The sequence below is a fragment of the Callorhinus ursinus genome, unplaced genomic scaffold (genome assembly GCF_003265705.2).
Source record: "Callorhinus ursinus isolate GAN/ISIS: 27379988/994484 unplaced genomic scaffold, GSC_fseal_2.0 scaffold25, whole genome shotgun sequence".
Classification (NCBI taxonomy): Eukaryota; Metazoa; Chordata; class Mammalia; order Carnivora; family Otariidae; genus Callorhinus; species Callorhinus ursinus.
Window position 1 is genome coordinate 25,058,378 of NW_027397087.1, and position 13,036 is coordinate 25,071,413.

General features: G+C 37.3%; 1 protein-coding gene across 6 annotated transcripts in view; it reads right to left on the bottom strand.

Moving 5' to 3' along the window:
• Positions 1-13,036, bottom strand: part of BNIP2 (BCL2 interacting protein 2) — a 43,606-nt gene that overhangs the window by 6,923 nt on the left and 23,647 nt on the right. For 4 of the 6 annotated variants that reach the window (XM_073877113.1, XM_073877114.1, XM_073877115.1 and 1 more), the window contains one exon: positions 10,312-10,462. In XM_073877113.1, the coding sequence (XP_073733214.1) occupies positions 10,312-10,462 (151 nt within the window). Of the gene's footprint in view, positions 1-544; positions 692-10,311; positions 10,463-13,036 lie in introns of those variants that run through there. The other 2 variants (XM_073877117.1, XM_073877116.1) reach the window with 2 other exon arrangements.

Genomic DNA, 13,036 nt, shown 5'->3' on the forward strand with positions numbered 1-13,036 from the left:
CTTGTTGCCCTATATAAAATTGCCTCCTTGCCACTGAATGGAAATATCAAGTAGGTAGCTCAAATGAAATGTGTCAAAAACCAAATTCCTGATACCATGTCCTCCAAACCTTTTCTGCCCTCACCTTGCCCACTTTAGTAAACAGTAAATCTGGTCTAGGGTAAGACACCCCCCAAATTTCACATTCGGCATTAGTTTCTCTCTCACTCTGCATCTAATCTGTCAGTAAATCTTTTCAGTTCTTCTAAGTATAGCCGAAGCTGACTTTTACCATCTCTAGTACTACCACCAAATCCCCATCATCTACCAGCAAGATCACTGTGATAGCCCCGTAAGAGGTCTCCCCGTTTCTACAAATGCCTGTTAACACCCCTGCCCCTAGAGCAGCCACACTGAGCCTTTTAAAACATAAATCAAACCACGTCATTCATTTATTCAAAACCTCCAATAGCAGCATCCTGTTTCAGAATTTAAAAAGTCCTTCTAATGATTTGCAAGGTCAGTATGATCGGGGTTCTCCACTACCTCGATGAACTTACCTTCTGCCCCTTACTCCTTCATTCCCTCTGCTGCAGTCATACTGGTCCCTTGCTGGTTTTCAATATGGCAAGATAGTCTTGCTTTAGGGTCTTCGCACTGTCTGTCCTTTTTGCTTCAAATGTTCTTCCCAGATCCCTTCATGGTTCACTCCCTGATTTAATTCAGATCTCTGCTCAAATATCACTTCATCAGAAAGAACTTCTGTGACCAACCTATAAAAAGGAACTACCTCTCTTCCCCCTTATACTACTTTATTTTAATTCTTACCATTAATTGAAGCTGACATATACATGCTTATTGTTTCCATCCATTAAAATAGATGTTCCGCAGGGAGGGGGGCTTTTGTTCACAGTTAAATATTTACAATCTAGAACAATGCCTAGTATATAGTATGTACTCAGTAAGTATTTATTAGTGAATAAGTAACTTGAATAAGTAATAAATGCTATTATCAGTTATTGTTAATTTGTCTAAGTGTGATACAAAGTTTTCGACTTTACTGAGGAAAATGAAGCAATGAAAACGTCTAGACTCTCAAAACGGTATCAAACCACCTACCAATACCTATAACCACATACACTCTGCCTGTCACAATAGCCAAACTATCCATGCTGTTATCCAAATACAATCTTTCTACCTCTACATCAAGCCTATTCTCTCTAGTACACTCAAGAATATTGTTCCAACAGCTGAATTAGTCCTTCTCTCCCTCACCATCACATTTCCCATCTCTGTGGATTATTGCCATCAGCAAACAGGTGGCTACTTCTCCCATCTTCAAAAAAAGTCTCGACTCCCTTTCCTTACTAGCTACACTGCGTTCCTTTGTTCCTCTGTGCAGCAATGCTCCTAAGAGTTGTCTGTACTCATTGTCTTCTCATTCCTTTTCTCCCATTTTCTCTTATATTCACTCTTCACTCTTATATACTCCTCACTCACTCTTCATAGGCTTTTGCCTCCAACACTCAAAAGAAACAGATGGTGAAGGTCACCAATGGCATTGGTAAAGCTAATCCAAAATTTTCAGTCCTCACCAGACTTACTCATTTGACACAGCTAATTACTCCCTCCTCTCTGATAAAGGATCTTGGCTTAGCTTCTGGGACACCACACTTTTTGGGTTGTTCTCTTAAACTCACTGGTTCATCCTTTTCCTATACCTTGCCCTTGGAACTCACTCCTGGATCCAACTGCTTACTCAACATCTTTATTTTTTGTCTTTCCCATTTCAGTTGATATAACTCCATACTTCTGTGGGCTTACGCATAAACCTTTGAAATTATCCGCCACTCCCCTCATCTCACCTTCGCATCCAATCCCTAGCAAATCCTGTAAACTCTATCTTCAAAATGCATTCAGAATCCATCCATTTCTCACCATTTCCATTGTTATCACCCTGGTCTGTGCTATGATCATCTGCCACTGGATTACTGAAATAGCTTTCTAATTGGTTTCCCTGCTTCCACACTGTCCCTACACTTTAATCCCAACCCAGCAGCCCATATCTCTTTTTTGCTCCAAACCTCCCATGGCTTCCATTTCACTCAATCCTTACAAGAATCTGGCTACCTATAATCTCTCCAACCATATCTACCATCTCTCCCTTGCTCTCACCCTACTACAGACACACTGCCTTCCATGTTATTCTTAGAACATGACAGACATGTACCTCCCTATGTAAGCCTTTGTAAAGGCTGATCTTTCTACCTAGACTACTCTTCCTCCAGATATGCACTTGGTTCTTTTAATTCCTTCAAGTAGAATATGTACTTAATGAGGCTTAAACTGATGGCCATACTTAAAATACCAATTTCCACCTCCACTCTGGAACTTCCCAATCCCCCTTTTCCTGCTCTGTATTTTTGATGGTACCATCACCTTCTAACATATTATTTAATTATGTTTATTTCCTGCATCCTCCAAAAGGGACTTTTGTCTGTTTTGTTCACTGAAGTAAAGCAAGTGTCTAGAACAAACAGTAACTGACTCATAATGGAAGCCAAATAAAATATCTGTTGAGTAAATTAATGAGGGCAAAAAATTAAGTATGTGGGTGGGTGGGGGAGGGTTAAAAAGGGCAAGAGGAGGTCCCAATGGAGATACACACTTGTGTCATACTCATTTGACAACAGTCTAAGAGTTATCTAGACAAGAGCTATAATTTAACAGTGAACTATCAGAGAAATTAAGAAAACCATCCCATCTACAATTGCATCAAAAAGAATAAAATACCTAAAAATAAATTTAACCAAGGTGAAAGCCCTATACACTGACCACTGTAAGATACTAAAGAAAGAAACTGAAGACAACAAAAATGAATGGAAAGATATTCCATGCTCATGGATTGGAAGAATATTGTTAAAATCCCCATACTACCCAAAGCAATCTACATGTTCAATGCAATCCATATCAAAATTCCAATCCCCTTCATAGAACTACAATAAACAATCCTAAAATTTGTACGGAACAACAAAAACCCACATAGCCAAAGCAATCCTGACAAAGACAAAGCTGGAGGCAACATGCTTCCTGATTTCAAACTACATTACAAAGTTAAAGTAATTAAGACATTATGGTATTGGCAAAAAACAGACAAATCAATGGAATAGAATAGAGAGCCCAGAAATAAACCCACATTTATATGGTCAATTAACTTATCACAAAGGAGGCAAGAATATACAATGGGGAAAAGAGTATCTTCAATAAATGGTGCTGGACCACTTTCTTACACCATACACAAAAATAAACAGAAAATGGATTAAAGACCTAAATGTGAGACCTGAAATCATAAAACTCCTGGAAGAAAACATAGGCAGTCCGACCTCTTGGACAATACCCCTACCAACTTATTTATGCATAGGTCTCCTCAGGCATAGGGAACAAAAGCAAAAATTAAACTACTGGGACTACACCAAAACAAAGAGCTTTTACACAGCAAAGGAAACTATTAATAAAACCAAAGGCAACCTTGTGAGTGGGAGAGGATATCTGCAAAGGATATATCTGATAAGGGGTTTATATCCAAAATATATGAAGAACTTCTATTAACACCAACAAATCAAATAATCTGGTTAAAAAATAGGCAGAAGACCTGCATAGACCTCTTTCTAAAGAAGACATACAAGAGGCCAACAGACAAATGAAAAGATACTCAACATCACTAATCGTCCAGGAAATGCAAATCAAAACCACAAGATCTCATTTCACATCTATCAGAATGACTAGTATCAAAAACACAAGAAATGTCAAGTGCTGATGAGGAAGTGGAGAAAAGGGAATCCTCTTGCACTGTTGGCAGGAACATAAATTGGGACAGCCACTGTGGAAAACAGTATGGAGGTGCCTCAAAAAACATAAAAATAGAAATGCCATATAATCCAGTAATTCCACTAGTATATATTCACCCCCCAAAATAGAAAACACTAATTTGAAAAAAATATATGCACCCCTATGTTTACTGCAGCATTATTTACAACAGCCAAGATATGGAAGCAACCCATGTGTCTGTCCATAGACAAATGGATAAAGAAAATGTGGTATATATACACAATGGACTATTACTCAGCCATAAAAAAGGATGGCATCATGCCATTGGAGACAACATGGATGGAGCTAGATTGTATTATGCTAAATGAATTAAGTCAGACTGAGAAAGATAAATACCATATGATTCTACTCATAAGTGGAACCAAAAAATTAAAAAAAAAAACACACACATGCAACCAAACAAATGGATAAACAAAAAGCAAAATCAGATCAATAAGTACAGAGACTGATGGTTGCCAGGGGGAAGAGGGGTGAGGAGTTGGATAAAATGGGTGAAGGGGAGAGGGAGATACAGGCTTCCAGTTATGGAATGAGTAAGTTGCGGGAATAAAAGGCACAACATAAGGAACATAGTCAATGATACTGTAAAAGCAATGTAACAGGATAGATGGCCGCTACACTTGTGAACATAGCATAATGTGTATCAACTTGTCAAATCACTAAGTTGTACACCTGAAACTAATGTAACATTGTTGTCAACTATACTCAAAACCCCCCACAAAACTGTGGTGTATATATACAAAGAAATATTAATCAGCCATAAAAAAGAGTATCTTGCCATTTGTGACAACACTGATGAACCCAGAGGGTATTACAGGAAGTAAAATAAGTCAGACAAAGAAAAATACCATATGATTTCACCTACAGGTGGATTCTAAACAAAACAAAACAGACTCTTAAATATAGAGAACTAGTGGTTGCCAGAAGGGAGGCAGGTGGCAGGAATGGGCAAAATAAAGGGGATTAAGTGGTTCAAACTTCCGGTTATAAAATAAGTCACAGAGATGAAAAGTACAGCAAAGAGAATATAGTCAACAATATTGTAATAACATCGTATGGTGACAGTAACTATACTTATCATGGTGACTGAGTAATGTATAAAATTGTCAAATTGATATGCTAACACTGTATGTTACTTATACTTAAAAATAGTAAGACTATTATAGACATAAATTGTTATATGTAAGCCTACGGTAATCACAGAGCAAAAATCTAGAGTAAAAACACAAAAGATAAAGGATACCACTAAAGAAAGTCATCAAACCACAAAGAGAGCAAGAAAAGAAAAGACGAGAAGTACAAAAACAGCCAATAAACAATTAACAAAATGGCAGTAAGTACATACCTATTAATAATTACTTTAACTGTAAATGCACTACATTCTCCAGTCAAAAGACACAGAGTGGCTGAATGCATAAAAAAACAACGAAAAAAACCAAGGCCCATCTATATGCTGCCCATAAGAAATTCACTTTAGATTTAAGAACACATGCAGATCAAAAGTGAAGAGATGGAAAAAGATATTCCATGCAAATGGAAACCAAAAGAGAGCGAATGTAGCTATACTTGTATCAGAAAAAAATAGACTTAAACATAAAAACTGTAATAAGAGACAAGATGGGTGACACATAATGATAAAGGGGTCCATCCAACACAAAACAGTACATTTGGAAATACTTGTGCACTCAGCATAGGAACACCTAAACATACAGAGAAAATATTAACAGACCTAAAGGGATAAATAGACAGCAATACAATAATAGTAGGAGATTTCAATATTTCATTTACATCAATGCATAGATCATCCAGACAGAAAATTAGTGAGGGAACATCGGTATTAGAACAACATGTTAGACCAGATGAACTTAACATATATATACAGAACCTTCCATCCAAAAGCAATAGAATATACATTCTTCTCAAGTGCACATGCAACATTCTCCAGGATAGATCATAGGTTGGGCCACAAAACAAGCCAATGAATTTAGGTGGACTGAAATCATAAACATCTTAGACAACCATAATGGTATGAAACTAAAAATTAATTACACAAAGAAACCTAGAAATTTCACAATGTGTGAAGATTATACAACATGTTACTGAATAACCAATAGGTCAAAGGAGAAATCAAAGAGGAAAAAAATGCCTTGAGACAAATGAAAATGGACATATATCAAAGTTTGTTGGATACATTAAAAGCAGTTTTAAGAGGGAAGTTCATATTGATAAATGTCTACCTTGAGAAATAAGAAAAGTCTCACAACCTAACTTTACACCTCAAGGAACTAAACACATGCACACACACACATACACACACAAAATAAATGAAGCCCCAAATTAGCAGAAGGAAGAAAATAAAGATAGAGATGAAACAGAGATTTAAAAGAATTAGCAATTATCAATGAAACAAAGAGCTGGCTCTTTGGAAAGATAAAACTGACAAGTCTTTAGTAAAACTCACCTGGAAAAAAATTCAAATAAATAAACCAGAAATGAAAAAGATGTTACAACTGACATCACAGAAATAGAAAGGATCTTAAGAGACTGCTGTGAACAATTACATGCCAACAAACTAGACAAGCTAGAAGAAATTAATTCCTTAAAACACAGAACTGAATAATGATGAAATAGAAAATCTGAATACACCGATTACTCATAAAGAGATTTAATCAGTAAACAAAAACTTCTCAACAAACAGAAGTCCAGGATCAGATGGCTTCACTGATAAATTCTACCTAACATTCAAAGAAGAATTAGTACCAGTTCCCAAACTCTTTCAAAAAATAGAAGAGGAGGGTCACGGGATTGAGCCCTGCACTGGGCTCCTCACTCAGCGGGGAGTCTGCTTGAAGATTCTCTCCCTCTGCCCCTCCCCCAACTTGGGCACTTAGTCTCGTGCTCTCTCTCAAATAAATAAATAAATCTTTAAAATAAAAATAGAAGAGTAATAAACTTTTCCAAACTCATTTTAAGAGTCCAGTATTACCCTGAAACCAAAACCAGACAAGAATGCCACAAGAAAAAAAAATTGCAGGCCAACTTCCCTGATGAATATACATGCAAAAATCCTCAATAAATATTAGGAAACTGATTTTAACAATACATTAAAAGGATCATACACCATGATCAAGGGGGATTTATTCGAAGGATAGAAGAATGGTTCAACAGTCTCAATCTGCCAATATGATACACCATATTAACAAAATGAAGGATAAAAATCATATGATCATCTCAATACATGCAGAAAAAGCATCTGACAAAATTCAACATTCATTTATGATAACTCTAAACAAAGTGGATTTAGAGGGAACATACCTCAACATAATAAAGTCCACAGAGGACAAGCCCATAGCTAACATCACAGTCAATAGCGATAAGCTGAAAGCCTTTCCTCTGAGATCACAAACAAGACAGGACTCTTGCCCTATTATATTCGACAAAGTACTGGAAGTACTTCCAGAACAATTAGGCAAGAAATAGAAATAAAAGCCATCCAAACTGGAAAGAAAAAAGTAAAATAACAAATTATCACAGAAATAAAATAATCACATTTGCAACTGCATCAAAAGGAACAAAATACCTAGAAAGAAATTTAAGCAAGGAGGTGAGAGACCGGTATGTTGAAAACTACAAAACATTAATGAGAAACTGAAGAAGACAAAATAAATGGAAAGACATTCCATGTTCATGGATTAGAAGAATTAATATTATTAACATGTCCTTACTACCCAAAGCAATTTACAGATTCAATGCAATCCCTATCAAAATTCCAACGGCATTTTTCAAAGACACAGAACAATCCTAAAATTTGTATGGAACCACCAAACCTCCAATAGCCAAAGCGATCTTGAGAAAGAACAAAGCTGGAGGAATCATGCTCCCTGATCCCACAAAAGTACAAAGCTAGAGTAATCAAAACAGTATAATACTGGCATAAAACAGACACACACATCAACAGAACATAATAGCCCATAATGAACCCATGCAGATGCTCAATGAATTTACAACAAAGAAGTCAAGACCATCTGATGGGGAAAAGGACAGTATCTCCAATAAATGATGTTGAGAAAACTGCACAAACACATGCAGAAGAATTAAACTGGACAAACTTACACACTATGCACAATAATCAACTCAAAACAGGTCAAAGACTTGAATGTAAAACCTGAAACTATAAAACTCCAAAAGAAAACACAGCTACAGTAAGTTCCCTGACATGGGTGCTATGATTTTTTTAATTTGACACCAGAAGCAAAATCAAAAAAAGCAAAAATACAAAAGTGGGACTATCTCATACTAAAAAGCTTCTGCACAGCAAAGAAAACCAACAAAACAAAAAGGCAACCTACTGAATGGAAGAAAATATTTGCAAATCATATAAGAAATTAATATCCAAAATATATAATTCACACAATTCAACAGCAAAAGAATAACTCAATTTAAAAATTGGCAGATCTGAAAAGACATTTTTCCAAAGAAGACATACAGATGGCCAACAGACACATGAAAAGATGCTCAACATCACTAATCATCAGGGAAATGCAAATCAAAACCACAATGAGGTATCACCTCACATCTGTTAGGATGGCTATTATCAAAAAGACAAGAAATAACAAGCGTTGGTGAGGATGTGGAGAAAAGGGAACCCTTATGCACTACTGGTGGGAATGTAAATTGGTAAAGCCACTATGGAAAACAGTGTGGAGGTTCTTCAAAAAATTAAAAACATAACTACCATATGATACAGCAATTCCACTACTGGGTAGCCCCCCCAAAATGAAAACACTAACTCAAAAGATATGCAACCTAAGTGTCCATCAATGGATAAAGAAAATGGATAAACTGTGGTACAATTACAACTGTAATCGTAATCCAATTACAATATGGAATTGTAATATGTAATTCCATATTACAATGGAATATTATTCAGCCATAAAAAGAATGAAATCTTGCCATTTATAACAGGAACAGACACCATGGGCATTATCATTAAATGAAGTTAAGTGAGAAAGAGAAAGGCATATACCGTATGATATTGGATACATGTGGAATTGAAAACCAAAAAGGAAAAAAACAAAAACAAAACAAGCGTGTAGATTCAAAGAACAGATAGGTAGTTGCAGGGGTTGGGGGAAACGAAGTTTGAATCATTCAAAATATTGACTTTTAGATATATGCTAAATACACAATATGAGTTAAATATTAAAGTGAGAGATCAGGTGAAACTGGAATGTTGAACACAAGGCATAGAGCCAAATAAAGAGGTTCAAAGTGATAATAAACATAGTTGTTCATAAAAAACAAAAACAAAGGAACCCTGAATGGGAGAAACTATTTGCAAATGATGTATCTAATAAGAAGCTAATACCCAAAATACATAAAGAATTCATACAACTCAACAGTAAACAAGCCGATTAAAAAATGGGCAGAAGATCCAAATGGACATTTTTCCAAAGAACACATACAGATCAACAACAGACAGATGAAAAGATGTTTAACACCACGAATCATCAGGGAAATGCAAATTAAAACCACAATGCGATATCACTTCACACCTGTTGTAATGGCTATTATTATCAAGAGGACAGGAGATAAGTGCTGGCGAGAAGGTAGAGAAAATGGGACCCTTGTGCACTGTTGGCGGGAATGCAAACTGCTGAAGACACTGTGGAAAACAGTATGGAGGTTCCTCAAAAAATTAAAAATAGAACTACCAAATGATCCAGCAATTCCGCTTCTATTTATCTGAAGAAAACGAAAACACCAACCTGAAACTAATGTGTCAATTATACCTCAGTAAATAAATACTAATTTAAAAAATAGCTCTAAGTTATTTAAAAATTTGTTCAAGTTACTTGCTTTAATGACTTTAGACCTTGGATTCTTAAAAATTCCTTATGAAATGTTCAAATCTGTTAGATCTGGTATCCGCCGCGTCAATTTCGTGCTCGTTCATTCTACGGTTTAGAAAATTACAAGGGTTCCACATTCGGAATTAACTCAGTAGTCCTAGTCCTGTTTAAATTCATTACCCTGTGGGAGCTGGCTTGAAGTTTAAGGCAGACTTCAAATAAGCGAAGAGGCATAGGAATGAGACACTTACGGAATGCGCTCCCCTGATATTCGGCCAAAACAACACAACACAACACAACACAACCCTGGATGCGTAAAGACATTCACCTGGCTAAAAATACCGCGCTGGGCTGAGGACCTCCCCCAGGACCGTTCGGCTGGCGCGCCGTGGACCACAAACCTCCCGCCAGAGGACGCAACCGCCTCCCGCCGCCTCCCGCACTTTTCATTCGCGGGTACCGGCCACGGGGCCATCCCCGCAGCGAAGTCGGTAACGGGCCCACCTTGAGCCCCTGCCCTCTGCGCAGCCCTCGAAGACCCAACTGACCGCAGCCCCACCTCTGGGACACAGGGAGCGCGGGCCCGGCTCACCAAGTACCTGTGGGGAAGGCGCTTCCCGCCGCGGAGCGGACAGAAGCGGAGGAGCGAGCAGCCCAGCAGGAAGCACCTACTTCCCGACCACCTCTTCGGCCGCCGCAGGAGCCGCAGAGCTGCGCCCACGACCCGGAAGTGCTCGCCGAACCTGGAAATGACAGTACGCGGGTGGGCCGGGAGGCCCCGCCCAGCCCCTGCTCCCACACGCCACTCAAGACTTGCCAGGGCAGGGCGGGGTGCGGAGGGAGGAGGGGCGTGGGGCCAGCAGCTTTCAAGCCCTAGACTCGCCGACTGGCTTCCTTTCCGAGTAATTCACCAGGTTTACTAAATCATTCATAAGGGAATTGTAATTTTGAGAGATTAATCTTATCCACTGTTACACAATTAGGAATGTTAGGGCAGTCACATTTTATGCCTAAAGTGTGTTCTGGGTAATGCTGTTGAAGACCCTGCAATACTAAATTGAAGACAAATTCTGAAGATTAGAGCAGGATTTCTTTACCATTCAAAGTAGGGCTGCAATTCACTTAGCCCAGCAAGCTCTTGTGATTCCTGAAGAATTTTAATGTGGGAAAATTTGTATTTAAAATTTGTAGCTAATGGAAGACAAACACTTCAATATATATTGAGTTTATATAAATCCAAATGGTATCCTAAATGTGGATTAAAGGCAGCAATATGTGTACAGCTGTTTGCCATTAAGTAGCTGAACAGTGATTAAGGAGTAAATACGTGTTACTAAGTGGAATCTCTGCCACTTATTGATTTTGTTGGATTCCCCACTACTAAAATGATTCTAAACTATGAAATACAAAGTGTAATAATTAAGGTAATGTTTAAAATTAAAGCAGGATGGACACTTCACTCCCCTGAAGAATAGGAAGTAGCACCCGACTACAGAAAGAGAAACAAAAGGTCTAAAACTATTTGAAAGGCTTATGAGATAATTCAGTGTAAAAACTTAGTGGCATAACGGAAGACAAAAAATGTGATAAAAATGAGTCAAAAACAAACTTTCCAATTAATTTATTTAAATTCATTAACGTTGCAAAAATATGATGTGCAACAAATCAGGACGCAAGTTGCCGTATTCCTAACAAGTCAAAGGAAAATAAAATATTACATCTCCTCAGTAAATCAAGACCAACCCTATTATTTCTTACAGGGATCACATCAACATCTTGCGCACACAGTCATCAGAACTGAATTTCTCACACTGTAAAATGACAGCACCAGGCTAGGCAACATCAACTGAATAGTGGTGAAATGATCACAGCACACTGTGTCTAAATGGCAGCATGTGAACTTACATTAAGAAAAATATTTGAATTTTTGAAATCTGTATCAAAGTGTGTAGGTGTCTAACTCACTCTGAGTTGTGTTCTATGTAAATAGTGTCCTATGGACTGTGCAAGTCAGTGGCCCTGAACACACCTCCAATATTTGCTAGGTTCATGTAAATAAATGGTTTAAGGGGCACAACTTTAGAAAGTTCGTATACAAAAAGTGCAGTGGAATAGCTAATTAGTATTATTTTCCAAGTTCCTCCTTAGCCACACTGATTGTGAAAACACAAAGATTCCAAAATGTAAATGTTTCAACCCCTTGTAGAATGTCTTACAAGATAGAATCAGATAGCTATATGAAGCAAACAGCTCAATGTAATTCATTATCGATCTGAAAGCTTAATTAAACCCTTGATTTTCATCAGGTGTTTAAGTTGCTTTATGTGAACCTTTCATAGTATTCTTAAAATTCTCAAAACATAATTAAGTAGATCTACCATATGTAGTTGCAACAAAGCAATAGCTATGTTAAAATTTTAGTGTCACTCCTCATGTTCAACACAATACTTATTTTCAAGTGCCATTAGAACTTTAAAAGAAACTTTACTGGGACTCACCACTGCTCTGATTCTAATTCATTCAGAATCTTGGGACCACGGAAGAGGTGAGTGAAAGGATCCCTAGGTAATTCTTCTGTACTATTAGAACACTGAGTAGAAAATCTCCCACTTCCCTTACCAGCTGACCTTCCCAGGCGAGTCTAAATTCTTCATGCTTTCTCCCAGTGACTCAAATCACACAATTCCTGTTTCCTGTGACAAGGATAAACTCTAACAGAATAGCTGGTCTAACTAATAAACACATTAACTCCTCTATCCCTTCCTTTTGAGGTTTGTGATCCATTTCTCAAATGTCTAAATATTTGAAAAAATAAGCAAGAAAACATGATGGAATGGATTAGCAAATTTCTATTTTCAGCCTATCTTCTCCCTTCTGATTGAGCAATGTTAGCAATTTTCCACATATAACACAGGAAAAAGGACGAAGCTATTGTCACCTTATATACACACTTTTACCGATCTCAACAAGAAACTGGCCTGTTCTAACCAATAATATCCTAACGCTAATTTACCTCTCAATTGAAGAAATCTAAAAAAGCCACTTCTGCAGTAAATCAAACACTTCCAAATTCCCTGAGCACTCACATAAAAACAGCCAAATAGTAACACTATAGTCATCTACAAGAAGTCTCTATCAAAAAGCAGACCTTTTACCTGTTTAAATTCTGAAACTGTAGTTGAAGAAATTCTAGCTACTGATATATACTTTATCAATCAGCAAATTTCAGTATTCAGTGCAGTTACTAGATAGTGCTGTCCATTTTGGAAGACTACATTAACGTTTACCACGTTTCATAAAATATGAAAAATAACCTG